General features: G+C 38.5%; 1 protein-coding gene across 2 annotated transcripts; it reads right to left on the bottom strand.

Annotated features, from left to right (window-relative positions):
* Positions 1–1041: 1041 nt before the first annotated feature.
* On the bottom strand, positions 1042–25992 carry LOC139759228 (protein AMN1 homolog). 2 transcript variants are annotated; one of them, XM_071681319.1, is made up of 7 exons: positions 25755–25992; positions 24307–24403; positions 20688–20839; positions 15014–15133; positions 9083–9294; positions 6987–7155; positions 1042–1159 (listed from the first exon to the last, which is right to left on the bottom strand). In XM_071681319.1, the coding sequence occupies exons 2-7, from the start codon at positions 24330–24332 to the stop codon at positions 1089–1091; spliced, it is 750 nt and encodes a 249-aa protein (XP_071537420.1). In that variant the 5' UTR covers positions 24333–24403; positions 25755–25992; the 3' UTR covers positions 1042–1088. The 2 variants fall into 2 exon arrangements, with proteins under 2 accessions (XP_071537420.1, XP_071537421.1); XM_071681320.1 differs by lacking the exon at positions 25755–25992 and adding an exon at positions 16707–16794.
* Positions 25993–26812: the final 820 nt, after the last annotated feature.

Below are 26812 nucleotides of genomic sequence, written 5' to 3'. Positions count from 1 at the left end.
CAAGTCATACAAAAGGCAGTGAAATGGTGGTCTCAATGTATAAAATCATATTACATATGGATAGTGTGGTTAAGGCTAAAACAATCAGGTTTACCCAACATCTTCCCAATTCTTCACCTAAAATTCCTCGACTATAATGTTCCTTCATGATTTTGATGTTCAGTTCTTTAACAGAATCTTTCTTATTATTTCCATATCACTGAAACTGCAAAAAAAAAAAGGTCATTTGTTTCAAATGTATTTCACATCGGGCAGATAATCAAACCATACAGAGGCTTCTTTCATCTTTGCCTGAAGTAGCTTATGTAAAAGAGTGGCTTTATCTCACATTCCAAAGCAACATAATTCAATCAAGAGTAATTTACCTTAATACCCCATCTCTTGATTTTTTCTCTGCTATCAGTCAGCTTCTTAAAATTCTGTATGCTGCCAGCATTCACCTTGTCAATTTGCTTGTTCCAATCATCTACCACCCTGATACTGAAATAGCATTTCCCTACATCCTTTAATGCTTTGTTCTTAATTTTTTGATAAGTACAGAAAAAGATATATTCACAAAAGCCTTGCCAAAAATTATCCTTGCTTTCTGATGATGTTAGTCAGCCTCACTTGGTTATTTGATGTTATTACAAAGGAAAAAAATATAAAACAAAAGAAATAGATGGTATGCTGCATGCAGATCAGTGTGCTACCACCTCAAGGAGGCAAGGTTAAGTGTTACTTTGTCAAGCTAATGTACAGCATTGGTGGTTATGCCTTCTTGGCTCAAAACCTGGAAGTATTCAGTGGCAAGATGAGGATGATACCATTCTGTGAGGGAGTCAGGCTTCTTTTTAGAATTCTATACTGGTTATTACCAAGACAGGTAATAAGCATATCTCTATCTTTCATCAGCAAATAGAGAAAACAGATGACATAAAAAGATAAATGGGAAGATTCTCTATTTAGCATCATCATTTACAAAGCAAACAGTAAACAAAGAACAGTTATAAACTGACTTTCAGCTGACGCATTTTATGGTTTCAAGTTTGAGACAACAAATGACACTTTAAACTGTTTCTTTAGTATCTAAATTACACTCTAACAAATCAGTATGCTGACCAAGTAAGCTGCTTCATCCTCCTTGCCATGTGTTCAACCACTAACTCTCGAGAACGGTCTGAAAAGTGGATAAGTCAGATAAAAACAGACTGTATTCCAACTTGGCTTTACTGTGCCTACATCAAAATTAGTATAACTTCAAGTGAGCTCTTTTCAGCATCCATGCTATGTGTCTGAAATCTTGAAAAGTCTGAAAAACTAATACGTTAACATATCTCACTGTGTGTATGAGTAGGAAGAGAGGAAAGCGATTCGTTCTCAGTGAATGTCAGTCTGCAGCAGGGGTGCGTGATGTCTCCATGGTTGTTTAATTTGTTTATGGATGGGGTTGTTAGGGAGGTGTATGCAAGAGTTTTTGGAGAGAGGGGCAAGTATGCAGTCTGTTGTGGATGAGAGGGCTTGGGAAGTGAGTCTGTTGTTGTTCGCTGATGATACAGCGCTGGTGGCTGATTCAGGTGAGAAACTGCAGAAGCTGGTGACTGAGTTTGGTAAAGTGTGTGACAAAAGAAAGTTGAGAGTAAATGTGAATAAGAGCACGGTTATTAGGTACAGTAGGGTTGAGGGACAAGTCATTTGGGAGGTAAGTTTGAATGGAGAAAAACTGGAGGAAGTGAAGTGTTTTAGATATCTGGGAGTGGATTTGGCAGCGGATGGAATGATGGAAGCAGAAGTGACTCACGGTGGGATAGAGGGAGAAAGTTCTGGGAATGTTGAAAAATGTGTGGAAGGTGAGAATATTATCTCGGAAAGCAAAAATGGGTATGTTTGAAGGAATAGGGGTTCCAACAATGTTATAAGGTTGCGAGATGAGGGCTATAGACAGGGTTGTGAGGAGGAGGGTGGGTGTGTTGGAAATGAGATTTTTGAGGACAATATGTGGTGTGAGGTGGTTTGATAGAGTAAATAATAATAGGGTAAGAGAGATGTGTGGTAATAAAAAGAGTGTGGTTGAGAGAGCAGAAGAGGCTGTTATGAAATGGTTTGATCACGTGGACAGAATGAGTGAGGAAAGATTGACAAAGAGGATATATGCGTCAGAGGTGGAGGGAACGAGAAGTGGAGGACCAAATTGGAGGTGGAAGGATGGAGTGAAAAAGATTTTGAGCAATCGGGGCCTGAACATGCAGGAGGGTGAAAGGCATGCAAGGAAAAGAGTGAATTGGAATGATGTGGTATACTGGGGTCGATGTGCTGTCAATGGATTGAACCAGGGCATGTGAAGCATCCGGGGTAAACCATGGAAAGTTTTGTGGGGCCTGGATGTGGAAAGGGAGCTGTGGTTTCGGTGCATTATACATGACAGTTAGAGACTGAGTGTGAACAAATGTGGCCTTTGTTGTCTTTTCCTAGCGCTACCTTGTATGCATGCAGGGGGGAAGGGGTTGTCATTTCATGTGTGGCGGGGTGGCGACGGGAATGAATAAACAGGGTTGTGAGGAGGAGGGTGGGTGTGTTGGAAATGAGATTTTTGAGGACAATATGTGGTGTGAGGTGGTTTGATAGAGTAAATAATAATAGGGTAAGAGAGATGTGTGGTAATAAAAAGAGTGTGGTTGAGAGAGCAGAAGAGGCTGTTATGAAATGGTTTGATCACGTGGACAGAATGAGTGAGGAAAGATTGACAAAGAGGATATATGCGTCAGAGGTGGAGGGAACGAGAAGTGGAGGACCAAATTGGAGGTGGAAGGATGGAGTGAAAAAGATTTTGAGCAATCGGGGCCTGAACATGCAGGAGGGTGAAAGGCATGCAAGGAAAAGAGTGAATTGGAATGATGTGGTATACTGGGGTCGATGTGCTGTCAATGGATTGAACCAGGGCATGTGAAGCATCCGGGGTAAACCATGGAAAGTTTTGTGGGGCCTGGATGTGGAAAGGGAGCTGTGGTTTCGGTGCATTATACATGACAGTTAGAGACTGAGTGTGAACAAATGTGGCCTTTGTTGTCTTTTCCTAGCGCTACCTTGTATGCATGCAGGGGGGAAGGGGTTGTCATTTCATGTGTGGCGGGGGATGGAGTGAAAAAGATTTTGAGCAATCGGGGCCTGAACATGCAGGAGGGTGAAAGGCATGCAAGGAAAAGAGTGAATTGGAATGATGTGGTATACTGGGGTCGATGTGCTGTCAATGGATTGAACCAGGGCATGTGAAGCATCCGGGGTAAACCATGGAAAGTTTTGTGGGGCCTGGATGTGGAAAGGGAGCTGTGGTTTCGGTGCATTATACATGACAGTTAGAGACTGAGTGTGAACAAATGTGGCCTTTGTTGTCTTTTCCTAGCGCTACCTTGTATGCATGCAGGGGGGAAGGGGTTGTCATTTCATGTGTGGCGGGGTGGCGACGGGAATGAATAAAGGCAGCAAGTATGAATTATGTACATGTGTATACTTGTATATGTCTGTGTATGTATATATATATATATGTATAAGTTGAAATATATAAGTATGTATATGTGAATGTGTGGACATGGATGTACATACATGAGTATGTGGGTGGGTTGGGCCATTCTCTTGTCTGTTTCCTTGCGCTACCTCGCTAACGTGGGAGACAGTGACAAAGTATAATAAATAAATAAATAAAATCTCACTATGTAGTCAGCAAAACTAAATCCTTCCTACCCAACATCCTATCTTATATTACACTATATTCATCCTAAACCATCCCTTTCACCTATCATCAATTATCATACTTTCTAAATTCACTATGCTTATGTTTCATAATTCTTTAGCTTATTTCTATATATCCCTTTATGTTCATTCAGTAAAAAAGTATCTGTGCTCAGTAAGTGTGAAACATCATGACACGGTCCAACAGATATTGAGAAATTTGTGTAAGACCCGCTAAATGTTGGTAGCCCTGATGTCAGAAGGAAGTGCCATATCAGCTATTATCAACATATCCTGTAAATTACTTATGGACAGTTGTCTGTAGCACCTATTTTGGTATGCTGCCAAATCCACGATGCTGTTGTGTTTTGGTAAAAATTTAAGCTGCCAGAGAATATCACAAACACTGTACACTCATGTGTTGCCTGTGAGGTTTCTATCAAGACTGGCATGACCATGACATTGGTGGCCGACAATGACTATGTTAGCTGAAATGCCACATTGTGGCGTGTTCTGTGAATCGAGTAATGAAACTGTGAACCTTATCTCAGGTTCCACAACACTGTTTGGTTCAAGCCTGATGGACCAACCACAACCAAGCACATCAACCCTCCCACAACATCAAGAGCTCGTTGAATCATTATATGGAAGGCATCAGATCCATTGTGAACCGATACTTTTCTCATCCAGCATACATACGGTGTAATAATAGATACTTTCATTCTACCGTACAGAACTCTATTTCTCAATTGCACATTTTTTCCTTCTGCAACATTCACTTCATGCACACCATGCCCTCTGAAATTCTGTTTTTGGTAGATGATGACATGCACACTACATAAATAAGCTGAAGTGAAATCACACCCTCTCAGAATTTCCATAAGTACCTGATCAACTCTTGAAACCTTACTTTCTTATGCATTATGTAAAAATTTCTTCTATATTTTCTTATTCTATCAATCTGATACTTCTGTCCCATTCCATACTAATATTTTCATGAATCTACTTACTTCAAAACCTGACATCAAATCATATTTCTTTATCACTATCATAATATTTCAATTCCTCCTCTTCTCATCAATTCACATCCTAAACCCTAATGTATTTTCAGACATCATCACAGATTTCCTCTCTGCTTTTTAAATTCATGCCCTTATAAATCTGTTATCATACACTTTCAAGTTCTGTGCTCGTTCTGCATTTGACATGCCTTCATTCATTCTGTTCCATTCAACTACCACTTAAATTCTATCAAGAATATTTCTTCACATCTTTCTTAAGAAGTTTCTTATTTGATTACATGCTATGTCCACTGGTTGTTCAATCCCTCTATCTCTCAAACAATTGTCTATTGTCTCCATCATCAATCCGTTTTGAAAACTGGAAGTTGTCAAAATGTTATATCTTTTTTTCTCTCCCAAGATGGTAACCTTGAGGCCTCTATCCATTCCTTGTAACTCAGCATACTTAATTCCTTTACCATCTTTGTTCCACCTTTGTTGTTCTCATTTGAACTTTTTCCATTAGTTCTATGTGCTTCTTTATCTGGAGTGCCCAAACTTGAGAAGCATATTCTAGTTTTGGCTTTATGTAAAAAGTGAACAGCTTGCTAAATATATCCTTAATCATTAACTTGTGTTCAATACTAATATTTGGTGACAGAAACTTGTTTTCCTTAACCATTCTCCCAAAGTGGGATTCTGGTGACAGATTTGGGTGATGGTGACTCCCACGTCTTTCTCTCAAATGCAGATTCCTGCAGCTTGCTTCTGGCTAGATTACTAAACTTCTTTCACTGTGACTTCCTCATTACTCCACATTTACTCAGGATGAACTGTATCATCCACATAACAGACCAACTTTGGAGTCTGTCAGTGTCTCCTTGTAAGTTGATGCAGTCCTCCATGCTTTCCATTTCCCTCATGACCTTTGCATCATAAGCAAACATGTACAGAAATTAAAAAAAGTAATGGTCTCATTACAAAACCTTTTGGTACTCCACTGGTGACCCCAGCCTATTCTGAAAAGGTTCCTTTGAGGGAGTCTCTATTCTGTATGTTGATTCAGCTTCTTAATCAGCCTCCTATGCGGTACAATGTCGAATGCCTTCTGGGAGTCTAGATACAAACATTCTAACTAACCTTCCCTCTTGTCTAAGACAGAGCTCACTCTCTTGAAAAAACTAAGAAGTTTGTTTCACATGATTTCCTTTCTCTTAAGCTGTGCTGTCTCACAATTAGCTAATTCTGCCTTTGTAAAAAGTCAACAATTTGCTATTTTTTTCTTTTTATCTTACAAATCTTAAGATCAGTGTTTCAGTTATAACCCCAAATCTATTTGCTCTAATAAGTACACTCTCTTCCTTAGCCTCCATACTGTTCCTTGATCTTTGTCCCTCATTCTCTTAGAAAGTCTGTGCCTTCTGCTGTTGGTGCTTTCATTGACTTCTTTCAATCTTCCAAAATGGTTCCTCTTGACCATTTTGTATAAGCACAGCTATAATCAACACTACTTGTATTCTCTTTTCTCTGTTTTCCCTATCAATTCTTGTAGTATCTGAGATTTACAATCGTATTCTCTCAATTCATCCTAACGTTCCTTATTCTCCTTACTCATTAGCAGTAACTTTTGATCTTTCTGTATCATCAGTGACAGCTTCGCCATTCCTAAGCCACAGTTCTTTCATTCTTTGTTGTTTTTCACCTCTTTCTATTCTACGTTCAAAATCCTCGATGTCCCTTTCACACAGTCTCTTTCTGGCAGACATGGTGATGATCTTATGCTCAAAATAATTTTCCTTAACTAATTCCACTGCTGTTTCTTTATGACAGCTTAATCATATATCTTCAAGAAGTTCATAGCTATGCTTGCTCGAGTAACATTGATAAAAGCATTCATTACAAGTTTTGTGTGTGTATTTGCACACTGTAAGCTCTTCTTTATTACATGATATCACTTCTTAAGAAAATCATGGAAAAAAAAGCAAATCTATTTTAATTCTCATGACTTTTGATGACTACTTTATGCTTGTAAATCTCTCAACAGCAGATTTACCAGAAAGCTATAAATTGACAAGGAATAGTGAAGTCTGAACGTATATGTAAAATGGACAACACTGAACATGCTTATCTCTAAACAACAGTGAGAGCCACACATTACCTAATTATAAATGGTTCTGTTTATTTTGTACAAAGCTATTGTATGAAAAATCCTGTTGAGTATAGCACTTAGCTTACTACTGATAAATTAATGTTAGAGAGAAATGGGCAGCAGTAACACACCTGATAGTCTGGGACAGTGATGGAAACACAGAATGCTGAGATGAGAGCAGCAATGACAAATGGATTCAATACTATCATCAGTAAGACGGGCACAACCATCAATACGTAATTCGCGTAAACTATGGCCAACTCCTCCACCAACTAACTGCTGGATCCCTAAATCACTAACCTGAAAAGAAAAAGAAAAAATTATGTAGTGATTAACAGAGACAAGCAGTTACAAAATGAATCTACTGACATTTTCGAACTTGTCATTCAGTTACATACATATTCTTAAATCATCCCCTACAGCTGAGTCCTTTAACCTGACTAGCTCCTCTTTAACTGCTAATATACTCCTAATGAATTCAAGGAAACGTTTTGGATTATCCCTTACCTTGTCCACAACATTCTTTTCAAAGTTTCTCTGTTTCTTTTTTGTCATCCTGCTACACTCATTTCTTACTCCCTTACACCCTATAAATACTGGCTCTCTGTACTGCTACCTGTACCTCTACCAAAGAATGTCACTAAGCTTATTTTTTGACATCTTTTACTGAACCACCCCTCCCATTTTCTCAACTTCCCCTTTCTCTTTGGGGTAAAAGTTATCCATGTTCCTACCCCTTCATTGTAAATTTTAAAGAGCCTTCCACCACAATGCCCTGGTTTCTGACTAGTACTAACTCCATTTCCCATTCACATTACGATAGAAATTCTTAATTTGTGTAATTTCCTCGATTAGACCTTCTCTTTGAGTCTAATCTCATTTCTGCTCCATTTAAAGCCTAATTTACCATACAATCAAACCAGAGCATTACATGATCACTTTTTCTAACTAGCATATCATATATGATGTTCTCAACTTCCATGCTACAATGTGTGACTATAACAGTAGTAGTTGGTAAGCAGCCACTGACCAGGGAGGTATATTACTGGTACAACCCATCTGGATATAGGGAGACTTAGTCACTGGTGAACAATGAACCAGCATTTAAATGGTTATCAAGGTGCACTCCTTTAACCCAGGTAGCTGTCTTCTCTTTTTGCTGGTAGTCTGTCAACAAACATACAATCTCTCCTTGTCACACATAATGCTTGACACCAGTTAACTCACACAACTCATTCCTTGTAACTCTAGATTTTCTTTCAGTGAACACTATGTATCAGCCCTGCCTTTCGGCAAAGTGGTAGGAGCAACATGACACGCGGGAAATATGAGGGCAGTATTCTTTCTCCCCTATCCCCAGGGATACCATACCATATATCACCAATTTGTCCTCTTTACTTCATACAAAATCAGCTTGAAACAGTCTATCATTCAAATTTCAACCCTCTGCTTAAGCACAGAAATCATCTCAACTAAAAATTTTCTTCAATTACCTTTTGGTACTATTCCAATACACCCCTTTACTTTAACTGAGTTTTGTAATCCAGAGTAATAATCCCAAAACCTTATCTACTTTCTTTCCATAGTTCTTATGTAACTGCTTATTTCTATGCTGCTTTATATCAATCTTTTCAATCTTAAAACTGCTTCATTTATTCCTCTCAGATGTATCATACTTGGATAAGTTCTTGCTTTCTTCATTCTCCCATTCTTACATTTCAATCCCATCATGCTATCTTTTTTTTTTTTGGGGGGGGAGGATGTTTGTCTAAAAACACAGATCTTTCCTATTACATTCACAGTACTTTTTCCAAATTTTTCCTACGCTTCATTATATCATCTATATTCTCTATCCACAATATTATTCAACTTCAAGCTTCATATCTCTCATTAGCTAATTCTTCCTACAACAACATGTAAGCACATGTTCAGTACCCTACAACCGAATGATAAAATGACCAGTCCTTTGGAAGGGTTTTCCTCCTTTTTGTGTAATCAATTTTTCTCATCCTGCAGTAAATATGATCAGTAGTCAAAATATGTCTTTCATTAATCATCCATTACTAATCTAATCATCTACAGACTAATCTATGCTAGAAAATTAAGTTAAAACTACAAAAATCACACTGTTCATATAGACTGGAGACTTTAGAGACAACTATTCATGTACCATAGATATAATAAAGATGCTAAAATGGAAAAGCTGAACACATATAATCATAAATACCTGTGTTTTAGCAATATTCAAACTAACAAGCTGTGTTAAATTTGCTAGAGCAATTAGAGCATGGTTTGTGATAGCTGTAGATGAAATGTGTAGCTCCTCCAGCTGTGGACAACCACCTACTAATGATCCAATGACACGATCTGTCACTCCAGAAAGACCACTGAGAGCAACCACTCTTAAATTTGGTTTCCTTTCCCCTAATCGAATCAGAGCTGAAAAAAAGGCCATTTGTTAAGAGAAATCTAATGAATGCAAGTAAATGATTATGCATGAACATAACACAACAGCAATTCATTCATTGACAGCAAAGTTAAATCAGTCTCTCAGGCCTTTAGAGAAAGGAGCACCTAAACCCATTTGGCATGTGTATGCACTTACATTTAAAGATAGTACCAGAAATAGAAAGAGAGAGAATCTGAACGTGGAAACAGGTATCAAATGCATTTAGAGAAAGGAGTACCTAAACCCATATGGCATATGTATGCATTCATATGTAAAGATAGTAGCAGAAAGAGAAAAAATCTGAACTTGGAAACATGCTAAATAACCTGCTTACTAACACGAACCCTTACTGAAGAAATTGAGGAACTTTATCTTTTATTCTGGTTTATGGAACCTTAGTGAGAGGTAATAATAAACTCTTTCATGTCTTTCATGTTAGGTAAGATAACACTGGCAACTGAAACCCAAATCAAGGGAGTGGGCGAGGAATGGGTTGTATTTAGGGATGCAGTGATGGCATGTGCAAAAGATGCATGTGGCATGAGAAACATGGGAGGTGGGTAGATTAGAAAGGGTAGTGAACGTTGGGATGAAGAAGTGAAGTTGTTAGTGAAAGAAAATTGAGAGGCTTTTGGACGATACTTGCAAGGAAGGAGTGCAAATGACCGGGAGATGTACAAGAAAGCAGCAGGAGATCAAGAGGAAGATGCAAGGGTTGAAAAAGAGGGTAAATTAGAGTTGAGGAGAAAGAGTATCATTAAACCTCAGGGAGAGTAAAAAGATGTTTTGGAAGGAGGTAAATAACATGTGTAAGACGAGAGAACAAGTACGAATATCAGTGGAGGGGGCAAGAGAGAAGTGATAACAGATAGTGATGAAGTGAGAAGGAGATGGAGTGAGTATCTTAAAGATTTGTTGAATGTGTTTGATTACAGAGTGGCAGATGTAGGGTGTTTTGATTGGGGTAGTGTGTGAAGTGAAGGGTCTGGGAGAATGGCTTGGTTAAGAGAGTAGAGGTGGTGAAAGCCTTGCGTTAGATGAAATCCAGCAAGACGGTGGGTTTGGATAGTATTGCAGTTGAATTCATTAAGAAAGGGGGTGACTTGTTGATTGGTTGGTAAAGATATTCAATGTATGTATGGATATCCTGAAGTGCCTTAGGATTGGCAGAATGCATGCATAGTGCCATTGCACAAAGGCAAAGGGGATAAAGGTGAGTATTCAAACTACAGAGGCATAAGTTTGTTGAGTATTCCTGGAAAATTGTATGGGAGGGTATTGACTGAGAGGATGAGGGTATGTACACAGCATTAGACTGGGGAGGAGTAGTGTCATTTCTGAAGTGGTAGAGAATGTGTGGATCAGTTGTTTGCCTTGAAGAATGTGTGTGAGAAATAATTAGAAAAACAAATGGATTCATATGTAGCATTTATGGATCTGGAGAAGGCATATGATAGGGTCGATAGAAATGCTTTGTGGAAGGTTTAAGAGTATGTGGTGTGGGAGGTAAGCTGCTAGAAGCAGAAAAAATTTCTATCAAGGGTGTAAGGCATGTGTAACAATAGGAGGAGAGGAGAGTGATTGGTACCTAGTGAAGGTCAGTCTGCAGCAGTGGTGTATGGTCCTCATGGTTGTTTAATTTGTTTATAGATGGGGTGGTTAGGAAGGTAAATGCAAAGAGTTTTGGAGAGAAGGGCAAGTATGCAGTCTGTTGGAGAAAAGAGGGCCTGAGAAAGGAGTCACTTGTTGTTCACCGATAATACAGCTCTGGTGGCTGATTTGAGTGAGAAACTGCAGAAGTTGGTGAATGAGTTTAGAAAAGTGTAAGAAAGGAAAAAGTTGAGAGTAAATGTGAATAAGAGCAAGGTTATGAGGTTCAGCAGGGCTGAGGGACAAGTAAATTGGAATGTAAATTTGAATGGAGAAAAACTGAAGGAAGTGAAGTGCTTTAGATATCTGGGAGTGGACTTAGCAGCAGATGGAACAATGGAAGTGAGTCACAGGGTGGAGGAGGGGGAGAAGGTTCTGGAAGCAATGAAGATTGTGTGGAAGGAGAGAACACTATCTCAAAGAGCAGAAATGGGTATGTTTGAAGGAATACTAGTGCCAACAATATCATATGGTTGTGAGACATGGGTTATAAATAGGGTTGTACGGAGGAGGGTGGATGTGTTGGAAATGAAATATTTGAGGACAAAATGTGGTGTGAGGTGGTTTGATCAAGTAAGTAATGAAAGGGTAAGAGAGATGTGTGGAAATAAATAGACTGTGGCTGAGAGAGCAAAAAGGGTGTTGAAATGGTGTGGATGTATGGAGAGAATGAGTGAGGAAAGGTGGACAAAAAGGATATATGTGTCAGAGGTGGAGGGAACAAGGAGAAGCAGAAGAGCACATTAGAGGTGGAAGGATGGAGTGAAAAAGATTTTGAGTAATCAGGGGCTGAACATACAGGAGGGTGAGAGGCATGCAAGGAATAGAGTGAATTGAAATGATGAGGTATACCAGGGTCAACGTGCTGTCAATGGACTGAACCAGGGCATGTGAAGCGTCTGGGGCAAACCATGGAAAGGTGTGTGGAGCCTGGATGTGGATAGGGAGCTGTGGTTTCAGTGCATTGCGCAAGACAGCTAGAGACTGTGTGTGAATGAATGTGGCCTTTTTTTTGTCTTTTCTCCCAGTGCTACCTCGCTGAAGCAGAGGGTAGCGATGCTGTTTCCTGTGGGGCAGGGTAACAACAGGATTGGATGAAGGCAAGGAATATGTACATGTGTATATATGCATATGTCTGTGTATGTGTATATGTATGTATATGTTGATATGTATATGCATGTATATGGACATTTAGGTATACATTAGTGGATGGGCCATTCTTCGTCTGTTTCCTGGCGCTACCTCGCTGACACGGGAAACAGCGATTATGTATAATCATAAAAAAATATATATACACACACGCACCCCAACATGAGCCAGGCACACATTCTATCAACCAAGCCCTATGGGTGGATGAAAAGCTGGGATGACCATGGACCTATTCTATTTTCTATCTTTAATGTGTGTTCCAAATGGAACTCCCTCAAGGGGGGTGGTCATGGCAATATATTCTCGTTAACTAGAGACTTCTAATGCCACTTTTTAGTCTTTGGTGTAGCAACACAACAGCTGACACAAGAATTTGCTAGCTAGACCTTACAGATATGAAAAGGTAACTTAGTAATGCTGATGAACTTTATTGCTAGAGGAGAAAATAATAAGATAGCTCCATATTTCACAAGACCATATTGTCAGAAGGTCTAAGACAATACAGGATTTCAATCCAACTACAGAATACATACAGTACCTGGAAAACAAAACAATGTAGTTGATAACTGAACATCCTCCCCTACATAAAGATAAGCTAAAGGAGGAACAACAGAATAACTCAGTCTGGTCACAGGTGATAAAAGTACTTAGTAAAGAAACTCCTAACCTGACAGTTGCAATCAAATCCCCAGTTACAATTAGGATAAGAGGAGACAAGTACAAACTCAATCATTCAGAAATTCAAGAAATTCGAGACGAGCATGCTGACAATCTTAAGTTATCTAACTATGATGAAAACAATAAGGACCTTGAGCCTGGTATAGAGACCTCTGCCACAGTAGATACATTAACAACTACATCTTGGCATGAGTCATAGCTAAGACATTTTTGTGATTCACATCTACACCCACATACTTATATAACTAACAGCTGCATCATCTCTACAAATTGTTTATCTATCTATCTATATCTTTGATGCCTGATCCCTCTGGAAACTCCTACCAAGGGGGTGGCCTCAGCAAAAGAGTCTCCACTTATCCCTGTCCTTTGTGCTTCTCTCACACACATCATTCCATGCATTCTTTTACCATTCCTCTCCTTCCAGTATTCTTCCATTCTATTTCCCTATGTCAGAGGTAATCTTCCTTTCACACTTCCCTTATAAACTCTACCTTTGCATTCTTTCCACATGCCTAAACCACCTCAAATTATCATGTTTCACCCATTCTACCACTCCATAATTTATTCCCTTTACATTCCCTGTTATAATGAATCTCTCATACACCCATCCACTTCTTTTCTCATTCCACTGGTCATACCATATGCTCCTCTCAAATAGCTCACCTCCATCACCTGGATCCTTGACCTCTATGATGTTTTTGTAGAGAATAATTTCATTTTCTTTAACCCTTTCTCATACAGCTCTACCCTACTTCTTTTGGATAATGTGGAGACCAGAAATGTAATGCATACAAGAAATGTTGGCTTACTAATGAGTTATACATGGTCAATAATGTGTCTGATGTGATATTATGAACCCTTATGCTGTACAGAAACCAAATATATCTCTGTGAGTAGCAACCATCCTTTATTTAGATTTCAAATCACTTTAAAAAAGATAACTCCAAGATACTTGTTGAACTTCTGCCAGTGTTTTTCACGAATCTACATTCATATATTTTGTTTTCATCTGAAAAATCTATAATATCTGTCTACAATGAACTACCATTTTTACTTCCCAGACCATGCAGATAATGTCTTCATTATCTTGGATACTTCTATAACCAATGTTTTACAAGCAAATTTAAAGATTTTACAAACAAAAACTATATTCTTGTTCATATATAAACAGCATATTATAAAAAGAACTAAGTAAAGTATTGGGCCATTTAATACAATTTTCACATTGAAAATTTTTTTATGTATTTCTATTTAGTACTATTCTCTATCCTTTCTATAATAAGCTAGTCTTTTACATAACTTCATGTTTCAATATGCACATTGTAAACATTTGTAACAATCTTTTGACAGGAAGTCTATACAGATGATACTTGATCTATCTATACCTCTGATGGCTATTCCCTCCTGGAACTCCCTCATAGGGGTGGCTAAAGCAACAAAGTCTCCATAACTAGTAAACTTCAGTGATGCATCTTAGCCTTTAGTGCCTCACCCTTAACAGGCCACTGGCAGAGGGTATAGTGAAGTGTTTGCAAAGGCTCCTACCTAATGTTCCAACCAACTACTTCTACTTAAAGCTCCAGCTTAATGTTCCTACCTACTACTTCTCCCTAATGCTCCTGCTTAAATGTTCCTACCAGCTACTTTCATCTACTGTTCCTACTATTTTGCCAAAAGGAAGGACTAGCACATAGTACTCACTGCAAGAAAATCTCGAGTTATGAAGAATGAGCTGAGTGAGTTAAGTGTTGTCAAGTGTTATGGGTGACAAAGAGAGACTGTGTGTTGGTAGACAGAATGCCAGCAATCCATGTGTTGGTGAGACAAAATATGGTGAGACAAAAAACTACCTAAGTCAGATAAGTGCAATTTGAAACCACTGAAGTGCTGGCTCACAATGCATCCATCAACAACCCTCCCAATACCCAGGTGGGTAGATCTGACAATATACCTCCCTAGCCTGTGGTTGTCCACCAAATACTAATACCTACACACAGTTGATACTTGACCCATTAAAAACTGTCAATAAAGACCAAAAATTTTTCAAACCCAAAATCTTTATTAGATATAGTCAAAGAATATGAGCAGTTTAATACAAACTAGTCAATGGTATGACACATGACTTATTATGTTATGAAAAGTAACTCTTCATGCATAGCATGAATTTGCAGAATGGCATGAGAGACCACAGAAAACAAGCAAGAGTAAAATTTCCAGTGCATCACTTACAGTTCTCTGAAAAATGTGACTTGTCAACAACTGGTGGCTCTGGGAGATGCAAGATTTTCAAACATGTAGTTAACTCAAGACTTTCAAGGGCAGCATTTGATATCACACAGTCACGAAGATCTGTTAAAAAGAAAAAAAAAAAAAAAAAAAAAATCTAAATGTCAAGTCATGAAGATCTGTAAAAACATCAAAATCAACAACATATCAAAAATTTTGGGCACACACCCAAGACACCTCATACCACTTGGAGAATGAGAATTCCTGTCCCACCACATCTCATTCCATAGTTTGATTTGTGGCAAGAGCACACACACAAAATAGCTTGCACATGTGTGCTGCCACGAGGAAGAAAGGAATCTACAGTTCATCTCACAATTGACAAATTACAGAACCTTTCAGGATATGAAGTATATTTCCTATTTTCTCCAAACCAAGTTTGTTACAGAGAGCAACAGTAAGATGCTCCATAACAAGTAAAGTATTTTTATAATTTTTCAAAATGTGAGCACTATTTTCTCAAAAGGTAAATGAAATATGAATATGAAATCATGTAACTGTGAACCTACTAAATGACTTTATTTCTTTCTAAAACTCACTTATTCATACAGATATAAATATTTTCATAAACTAATTTTGTACATATTCTTGAAGAAAATAATTTGAGCTTTCTTTTGGTATGATTTTCATTAAAATAGAATAAAATACATACATAAACTGAAATTTTGAATGAAAATGCCAAGCATCCATTAGGATAAACAGGGAATAGATGGGAGTCTGCATTAAGGTTTTTCTATAACCACTGCAAATTCCATATATGATCTTAAAACTGACCATTTCAAGATTTGATTAAACATGAATTCAAGAAAAAAAATTATGCATATTCAACTGTGTAATGACAATTATGCAAAATGCCGTGTGTATAAGAGCTAATATGTCTAATTATCTACCTAAAAATTCTATCCATCGTTTTTTCACTATGTACATACTTACATGGGGTGGATTAGGCTCATATAACCACTCATTTCCTTATAAGTATCCTTAGCACATGCTTAATGATTTAAGTGAAAAATTATCTTCCAACCTGACTAGAAAAGAAATTCCTCAGCATGTTTTACAAATAATTATCACCCCTAAACAATGCCTCATCTGTGTAGTCATCCAGCCTTCTAAAGTAAACATGTCAAACTAAAAACCACACACCAAAAAGAAAGTGCTCAGAGCAATCATTGACTGCTTGGCAATCACAAACATTTAATATATACACAACAAAGCCAAAATTCTTCGAATACAATCCCATCTCAACATGCTTTGTGCCCAGTTCTTTCTTTGCAATGTTACTAGAGCCCTCACACTCATATCACTCCTTAATCAATCACAAACCCCATGCAGACACAAAAAATCTTACCCTTACCTTTAACCTCAACAACCTATGTTCATAATTTCCCTCTCTCCAAAGAAAAACACTGACAAAGACCCATCAAGCACTAAACAACTATCTCCCAACTCAGTCTTAAACTCCATTCCCCATAAATAAACCCATCTGAAACTACACTGCCCAAAACATATGAGTTACACTTTTTCATCTAAACTCTGTACACCATTCATCTCTAACATTACACACATCAATTTAACATATCACAAGATCCCTCATGAGCAAGATACAACTTTCACAATCAAGACACTGAACACTCACCCCTTAATTGTCCTGTGGTAACTCCACACCCACAGACATCACCACACTTCTTGACCTGTGATCCTACACAGTGAATGTGGCCAAGTTCCTGTGCAATGAAGGAGATAGAGAGAGGGGATTTATGAGGCAGAAGAGTAATTTAAGTATAAAAATATGTTATCTTTATTTTCTTATCATTAAGCACCCCCGAACCAATTTTTATGAAAACGTTCTGGTGTTACCCAGGACCCTTCTAAACATTCTTGCCGTCCAAGGGTATGCTAATTCCAGTAACAGAGAAATGTAAACTCCTTTTGAGAGATTTATCCAAGACCCTTCTAAAAACTCTTGCCATCCAAGGGTATGCTAATTCCAGTAGCAGAGAAATGTAAACTCCTTTTGAGAGATAGGTTCTTTGATGAGACTGTACTCCCAGCGATAAAGCCTTGCCAAAGATGACTTTAAACACACAATGTAAACTCAAGCAGGCAGAGCTTGGCAACACCTCACTCATATATATTTTATTCATTTTTCTAAATTTTTATCATACTTAACCACCATCTCCTGCGTTAGCGAGGTGGCACAAGGAAACAGACGAGGAATGGCCCAACACAACCACATACACATGTATATAAATAAACATCCAGACACGCATATATACATACATATACATTTCAATGAATACATACACATGCATACACAGACATATACATATATACACATGTACATATCCATACTTCCTGCCTTCATCCATTCCCGTCACCAACCCATCATACACGAAATAGCATAGAGAATGAGTGTGAATGAATGTGGCCTTTGTTGTCTTTTCCTAGCGCTACCTCGCGTGTGGGGGGAGGGGGGTGCCATTTCATGTGTGGCAGGGTGGTGACGGGAATGGATGAAGGCAGCAGGGACGAAAATGTACATGTGTATACATGTCTGTGTATGTATATGTATGTATACGTTAAAATGTAAAGGCATGTATATGTGCATGTGTGGGCATTTATGCATATACATGTGTATGTGGGTGGGTTGGGCCATTCTTTCGTCTGCATCCTTGCGCTACCTCGGTAACGTGGGAGACAGCACCAAAGTAAAATGAATAAATATATACATATATTTATTCCTTTTTCGCCCCCTCCCCCACCCCGTGACTCACTTCCACTTCCATGGTTCCATCTGCTGCCAAATCCACTCCCAGATATCTAAAACACTTCACTTCCTCCAGTTTTTCTCCATTCAAACTTACCTCCCAACTGACTTGTCCCTCAACCCTACTGTACCTAATAACCTTGCTCTTATTCACATTTACTCTCAGCTTTCTTCTTTCACACACTTTACCAAACTCAGTCACCAGCTTCTGCAGTTTCTCACCCGAATCAGCCACCAGCGCTGTATCATCAGTGAACAACAACTGACTCACTTCCCAAGCCCTCCCATCCACAACAGGCTGCATACTTGCCCCTCTCCAAAACTCTTGCATTCACCTCCCTAACAACCCAAACCATAAACAAATCAAACAGCCATGGAGACATCACGCACCCCTGCTGCAAACTGACATTCACTGGGAACCAATCACTTTCCTCTCTTCCTACACGTACACATGCCTTACATCCTCGATAAAAACTTTTCACTGCTTCTAACAACTTGCTTCCCACACTTTCCACAAAGCATCTCTATCGACTCTCATCAGATGCCTTCTCCAAGTCCATAAATGCTACATACAAATCCATTTGTTTTTCTAAGTATTTCTCACATACATTTTTCAAAGCAAACACCTGATCCACACATCCTCTACCACTTCTGAAACCACACTGCTCTTCCCCAATCTGATGCTCTGTACATGTCTTGACTCTCAATCAATACCTTCCCATATAATTTCCCAGGAATACTTAATAAACTTGTACTTCTGTAATTTGAACACTCACCTTTATCCCCTTTGCCTTTGTACAATGGCACTATACATGCATTTCGCCAATCCTCAGGCACTTCACCATGAGCCATACATACACTGAATATCCTCACCAACCAGTCAACAACACAGTCACCCCCTTTTTAATAATTTCCACTGCAACACCATCCAAACCTGCCGCCTTGCTGGCTTTCATCTTCCGCAAAGCTTTCACTACCTCATCCCTGTTTACCAAATCATTCTCCCTGACCCTCTCACTTCGCACACCACCTCGACCAAAACACTCTATATCTGCTACTCTATCATCTAACACATTCAACAAACCCTCAAAATACTCAATCCATCTCCTTCTCACATCACCACTACTTGTAATTACCTCCCCATTAGCCCCTTCACCGATGTTCCCATTTGTTCTCTTGTCTTTCACACTTTATTTACCTCCTTCCAAAACATCTTTTTATTCTCCTTAAAATTCAATGATACTCTCTCACCCCAACTCTCATTTGTCCTCTTTTTCACTTCTTGCACCTTTCTCTTGACTTCCTGCATTATCTCAGAAAGCAAAAATGGGTATGTTTGAAGGAATATTGGTTCCAACAATGTTGTATGGTTGTGAGGCGTGGGCTATAGATAGGGTTGTGAGGAGGAGGGTGGATGTGTTGGAAATGAGACGTTTGAGGAAAATATGTGGTGTGAGGTGGTTTGATAGAGTAAGAAATGAAAGGGTAAGAGAGATGTGTGGTAATAAAAAGAGTGTGGTTGAGAGAGCAAAAGAGGGTGTATTGAAATGGTTTGGTCACATGGAGAGAATGAGTGCGGAAAGATTGACGAAGAGGATATATGTGTCAGAGGTGGAGGGGACGAGGAGAAGTGGGAGACCAAATTGGAGGTCGAAGGATGGAGTGAAAAAGATTTTGAGCAATCAGGGCCTGAGCATGCAGGAGGGTGAAAGATGTGCAAGGAATAGAGTGAATTGGAATGATGTGGTATACCAGGGTCAACGTGCTGTCAAAGGATTGAACCAGGGCATGTGAAGTGTCTGGTGTAAACCACGTAAAGTTTTGTGGGGCCTGGATGTGGAAAGGGAGCTGTGGTTTCAGTGCATTATACATGACAGCTAGAAAGTGTGAACGAATGCAGCCTTTGTGTCTTTTCCCAGTGCTACCTCTAGCGCATGCAGGGGGAGGGGGGTGTCATTTCATGTGTGGCGGGTTGGCGATGGGAATGAATAAAGGCAGCAAGTATGAATTATGTACATGTGTATGTATGCATATCTATGTGTATGTGTATATATATGTATATGTTGAAATGTATAGGTATGTACATGTGTGTGTGTGTGGATGTGTATGTATATACATGTGTATGTGGGTGGGTTGGGCCATTCTTTCGTCTGTTTCCTTGCACTGCCTCACTAGCGTGGGGGACAATGACAAATTACACTAAACATATAATAAATAATATCTATTTATTAATCTATTTATTATGCTTAATCGCCATTTCCCATGTCAGTGAGGTAGCAGCAGGAAACAGACAAAGAATGGCCCATCCACACACATATACACAAAAATGCACATACATGCACATATACATATCAACATATGCATATATATACATACACACACATGTAAACACATGTACATATTCATATTTGCTTGCCTTCATCCATTCCTGGCGCTACCCTGCCCCACAGGAAACAGCACCGCTACCCCCTGCTTCAGTAAGGCAGCATCAGGAAAAAGAGACAAAAAGACCACATTCGTTCACATCCAGTCTCTAGCTGTTATGTGTAATGCACCGAAACCACAGCTCCCAATCCACATCCAGACTTTTCCATGGTTTACCCCAGACGTTTCACATGCCCTGGTTCAGTCCATTGATACATTTTGACCCCGGTATACTACATCATTCCAATTCACTCTATTGGCATTCCTGCACTCTACCTGCATATTGTTATACGAGAGAAAACCCACCTTCAGCAAGGGTGTATCATTGTCAATTAATGAAAAGGAGTATAATCTTGAAGCTGTTTAGACCCCGCAAAGATGTCCTGACATTAAATAAGGTATCAAAAACCAATGACCATCTCTTACCAAGCTCAGTGACACGAGAGTGAAGAAGCCATGAAAATACAGCATCATTACATCTGCCTCTTCTTGTTAATTTACTAAGAAGTTGGTCCTTCAAAGTCCAAGGAAGTTTCATGTACAATTCATTTGGCATTAAACACACTTCCTCCAAACACCTGCAGAGAATCATGTTTAAATCATATACATATTTCCTCTCATAAGTCTTGAATCACTATAACCTAAATTAGAATATTCAAATATATTTCTCTGTACACCTTTCCTAATGAGGCAAACTGCAGCAGGATCATGCAGTATTTTTCCAAATCTGTATCACTAAATATGATGGAAATTTTGGTATGTGTTTCAGAGGCAATACTTATTTTTTTTGTCTTCCATCTAACTAAACCCCAATAACCTTATCGTGCAGTTTTCTATAAGCTCAAGGAATTTAAGCATTTCAACAACTTACCTACCCCCCATTAGAAACCACACTACATAAACATTATTCCATACTGCATTATACCACACCTTATTCAACATGCACCAACCATTTCAAAAGTAAACTTTATATAATTTATCCTCTCAGCCAAAACATACCTCATCCATTTCAAAAATATTCTTTAAGCAATATATTCTTTTTTAAAAACACATTTCCACTCTTTAATAGAAATTTTTCCATAGTTGAACTTCTCACAATACAGTAATTCTTTCTTACACATCTGGTTACATTTCATTATCTGATAACCACACTCAGCCAATACACAAGATCGCATCAATTCAAAATACTTTGCTCTTTACATCCACTGTCAATAAAACAGGATAGTGCGAACTTCTACATTTCAATCCCTCTGTCAATACAAGAATTTCAATCTCATATGAATCAAAACATCTTATTTTTAGACAACAGTCTAAAAAATCTGCAACTGTAGAGCAGTATTCAAATCATCCACTTCTAATTCTCATGAAACTTACTATGTGATTAGAATTATTACCTCTAATTACCTGATTATTAAATGTATCTATCTTCAAATCAGTTATATGAAAAGGTAAATGAGGGCAATGGAGGTTATTACATATTCCTGTTATTTGTGTATACTATAATTCATCTTGAGACCTAGCACACAACCGTTCTTAAAGGTTAAGCCACTTGGAATAATGTAATACAAAGACAAAATCAACCAGAGAGTTGGCAAAAGCATATCTTACTTTCCTTACCAAAGCATCCCTTCTATAAGGTTCCTGCAGCACTCTAGGAGCCCGCAATATCCACAAGGCCAGACAATATGTCATAAATTGTAGTAATGTAGTATCTGCATCTCTATGGTGTGAACATGGGGCAAATAGAGGGTAAGTGCTCATTGCCTTCAGTGTGGTAGTTGTGCCTTGGGCATGGTGGGTCTCATGATAGGTTGAAATGGTGTTTGTGGGGCTTGGATGTGGATAGGGAACTGTGGTTTCGGTGCATTACACATGACAGTTAGAGATTGAGCGTGAATGAATGTGGCCTTTTTTGTCCGTTTTCCTGGAGCTACCTCGCTGAAGTGGGGGGTAGCGATACTGTTTCCTGTGGGTTGGGGTAGCGCCAGGAATGGATAAAGGAGAGCAAGTATGAATATGTACGTGTGTGTGTATATATATATATATATATATATATATATATATATATATATATATATATATATATATATATATATATATATTTCTTTTTCTTTCATACTATTTGCCATTTCCCGCGTCAGCGAGGTAGCGTTAAGAACAGAGGACTGGGCTTCTGAGGAAACATCCTCATCCAGCCCCCTTCTCTGTTCCTTCCTTTGGAAAAAAAAAAGAGGGGAGGATTTCCAGCCCCCCCGCTCCCTTCCCTTTTAGTCGCCCTCTACGACACGCAGGGAATACGTGGGAAGTATTCTTTCTCCACTATCCCCAGGGATAATATATATATATATATATATATATATATATATATATATTTTTTTTGCTTTGTCGCTGTCTCCCGCGTTTGCGAGGTAGCGCAAGGAAACAGACGAAAGAAATGGCCCAACCCACCCCCATACACATGCCTTGATTCAATCCACTGACAGCACGTCAACCCTGGTATACCACATCGCTCCAATTCACTCTATTCTTTGCCCTCCTTTCACCCTCCTGCATGTTCAGGCCCCGATCACACAAAATCTTTTTCACTCCATCTTTCCACCTCCAATTTGGTCTCCCTCTTCTCCTCGTTCCCTCCACCTCCGACACATATATCCTCTTGGTCAATCTTTCCTCACTCATTCTCTCCATGTGCCCAAACCATTTCAAAACACCCTCTTCTGCTCTCTCAACCACGCTCTTTTTATTTCCACACATCTCTCTTACCCTTACGTTACTTACTCGATCAAACCACCTCACACCACACATTGTCCTCAAACATCTCATTTCCAGCACATTCATCCTCCTGCGCACAACTCTATCCATAGTCCACGCCTCGCAACCATACAACATTGTTGGAACCACTATTCCTTCAAACATACCCATTTTTGCTTTCCGAGATAATGTTCTCGACTTCCACACATTCTTCAAGGCTCCCAGAATTTTCGCCCCCTCCCCCACCCTATGATCCTATATATATATTTTTTTTTTGCTGTCTCCCGCATATATGTCTTAGTATGTGTATGTATATGTGTATATGTTGATATGTATATGTATTTGTGCATGTATGGGCATTCATGTATATATAGGTGTATATGAGTGGATGGGCCGTTCTTTGCCTGTTTTAGTATATGTGTATATGTTGATATGTATATTTGTGCATGTATGGGCATTCATGTATTTATAGGTGTATATGAGTGGATGGGCCGTCCTTTGCCTGTTTCCTGGCGCTACCTTGATGACGTGGGAAACGGCAAATAGGTATAATATAAAAAATATTTTCTCAATCAACCCTACTTACACCACTTACTGTCCTCGCTTCACACCCATATAACATCAATGAGACTACTATACCTTTAAACATACCCTATTTTGCCATCTCAGATAAACCTCTCTTTCTAAACATTCCTCAGTCCTCCCAGAACCTTAGCTCCGTCATTCACCTGAAGAGTCGCTTCTGCTTCCATGGTTCTACTTGCTGCCATGCCCACTCCAAGGAAACTTACACGCTTCAGTTTCTCAAGTTTTCTCTTTTCCAACTCACATCCCAACCTACCTGTCTTTTTGTAATACTAAACCTAATAATCTTACTTTTATTCACAATTACTCTCAACTTTCCCCAAACTCAGATGCCAACTTTTGTGAATTCTTGCTCAAATCTGCCTCAAGTGCCATGTCAACAACAAAGAACTGACTCACTTCCCAGGCCCTTTCACTCATAGACTTGTGCATAGTTGCCCCACTCTCCGAGACCTTCCCACATTCAACTCCCTCACCTAAACAAATCAATTAGCCAAAGTGACATCACACACCCTTCTATTTTCATTAAAAAATTCTGTGCCGTTATATGTGATAGCTGTAACTACCAATGATGACTCTATGAGAGGGATCATTCTATATGATTAAGAAAACATTTACATAAATCAATCATATCTGTAAAGAAATATCAAAATTATGTACAGCACATAATCTATTTCAGGCAGACAACTGAACAATATCTTCAACTCACAAATCTTGAAGGCTGCTCGGCTGCATAATGGGACATGGTGCACTTCCCTGATGATCAAGTTTCCTTTAAGTTAAATAATTTGCTCTGAATTTAACCCCTGCAAAGAGAAAATATCCTAAACTCGATATACTTTATAAAATAAACAGAGATAAAGAATGTTACAGACCAAAGTAATAATTAAAGAAGCTGTAATGCTAACCCATTCAAAATCAACATCAATATCTAAATATCAATTTACATATCAAGATGCACAGAACCTTGAGTAACATAACATTTCTTAGATATGTGCGTTCACAAAAAGCAGTAAGTGAAGGCTTACATCACCTATTTCTTAGCTCTTCTACTTTTTCATATATAAAGTCTATCATTTCATGAGAAATCATTTCTCACCTTACTTGAAAAACAACCATTATCCAAAGACTGGGAAGCATTGTGTTGCACTGTCAGGTTGGAGGGGAAAAAAAAATCAGAATACTTATTAAGAACCATCAAACTGTTGATATAAATATAAATTTCATCAGTTTACCAAGTCTTCTATAATACTGCAACAGTATTTCAACATTCTAAAGCTTCTGTGATATACGGAGTTTACTGATGCCAGACCTCAAATACTCTCAAGTCATCAAAAGGGTGAAACAGAGGTGACTACATCTTATGAGATAGATTGAATCATTATTTCCCAATCTTATAGTCATAATTCTTAATGCAGTTTCTGGCTATGAAAGTTAGTTTGTTAACCCAACTGAAAAGATGGTGAAAATCTTATCTAAAATTCTTTTCAATCAGCAACTCTAAACACATAAAGTTAATCACATGTTGCATCCTATATATCAGTTTCATGTAAAAACAAAATAATACTGTGAATAAGCGAAATCTAATGGGAAGCCTAATGTTTGAGCATCAATCCATACCACTTTAACTGCAATCAGGTACTGTGTTTATTGACAAAAAATGGGGCTAAAAGTGAATTCTCCGAGTATGCCTTTCTTCACTTACAAAATCAAATCTCATTTTTGGTCACTTACTGTAATAGAATCAAATTACAGAAATATCAAAACCTTGGAACTTTTTTTGTGCCAGGTTTATTATGCTCCAGTTAAATCAAATATAGAAAGAAAATCAAACCAAATAAACCACTACTGACCAAACCAAACCTTGTTCAATAAACAAATCATAATATATCGTGCAATATAAAATATTCTGGGGTTCTTTATTCATTTCGACAGCAATAAAAGGAACCCCCCAAACAAATTAAAAAAAAAAAACTTAGCTACTGCACCGATTAATCGAATTTTCCTTGTAGGCTGTGATAAAATAAAAATTCAAGCAACGGAAAACAGTTATAACTTGTTCTGTTCTTTTCACCTGTTATAGAAAAATTAGCAACGGAGGGCAGAGATGAGGATAGGGAAATTGAGGGATAAAACGTAATAAATCATGTTACATACCACATCCTTAACACAGTATCAAGAAATACAGTGTAATACAAAAGGCTGCCTCTACAAGGGAATGAATCGCTGTTTAGTATATTCCTGTGGCCTACGTTAAACAAACAATCAAGTTTCGTATTTCGCACATGAAGGATGTTTACTTTTGGTCACTTAGAGAAAACGGATGCGACGTATATTCAGAGAACGCAATTTACAATTTGAGGTCGGTCTATTGTATTTGATATTACATGTAATGTGGAAATTTCAATCTCCAGTTTGTTCTTGGTCGAATATCTTGCTTGGGATCGGAGAGAGCGAACAGTGGGCAATAGTGTGCATACCCCCATTGAAATACATGTAATAACCTAACCAGAACGAGAGCGAACTGTGAGCGGACCGGAAGTAGTGCTGTAGTGTGCACCAGGCCTAACCCTTACATTTTTTCGATGTACCGGTCAAGGAAAGCACTACCTGAGGTACAACAATTTCTTTTGTCATTCTAGCTTAATTCCACATTTCTTCTCATTCTCAGATCCCTATACTCCTTTTGTCGAACTTTCAACAACAAAAAAAAAAATACTCGTTTGCCTAATCTCCGATCACCTGAAGACCCCCCCCCCCCCCCAACAACATCCCTCATGTTTTCCTATGGTAAGTAGGGTTCGGCTAAATTGGATTAGGTTAGGATTCAATTGTAACCTTATCTGGCCTTGATTCCTTGAGGGGAGGGGGAATCTTCAAATGATCCCGAATCTTTCCTTTTTAAACCAAAAGCAATCTCTGTATTTTCAATAACACTGCTTCTATCATGAGGTGTTATGTGAAGATCTGCAAAAACATAATGGTGTGAATCCTACATATGATGGCGACCCGTTATAATTCATTCTTTATTTAATATTTGTCAGTGAGGTTAAAACCGTTCTGTGCATAACTTATCCATCTTTTAACGAAATATAATTTACTTCTGGTCGGTGTCCAAGTTGATTGAGGAGACACTGGTAGATATCTCCTCACTCTCATTAGGTTACTCCTAAGTCTCTTTTGTTTACATTCAGTTAAGCCCTTACCCTGTCATT

The sequence above is a fragment of the Panulirus ornatus genome, chromosome 32, assembly GCF_036320965.1.
Source record: "Panulirus ornatus isolate Po-2019 chromosome 32, ASM3632096v1, whole genome shotgun sequence".
NCBI classification, from domain to species: domain Eukaryota; kingdom Metazoa; phylum Arthropoda; class Malacostraca; order Decapoda; family Palinuridae; genus Panulirus; species Panulirus ornatus.
This window is presented reverse-complemented; position numbering and strand designations above follow the sequence as displayed.

What these genes read in the sequence shown, in the direction of transcription:
- LOC139759228 (XM_071681319.1), bottom strand. Translation starts at nt 24,332, where the DNA reads ATGCAGCCGAGCAGCCTTCAAGATTT. An exon ending in CTCTCGTGTCACTGAGCTTG is followed by an intron (nt 15,134 to 20,687) that starts GTAAGAGATGGT and finishes TCTTTTTAACAG; the next exon opens with ATCTTCGTGACTGTGTGATA. An exon ending in TGAATATTGCTAAAACACAG is followed by an intron (nt 7,156 to 9,082) that starts GTATTTATGATT and finishes TTTTCTTTTCAG; the next exon opens with GTTAGTGATTTAGGGATCCA.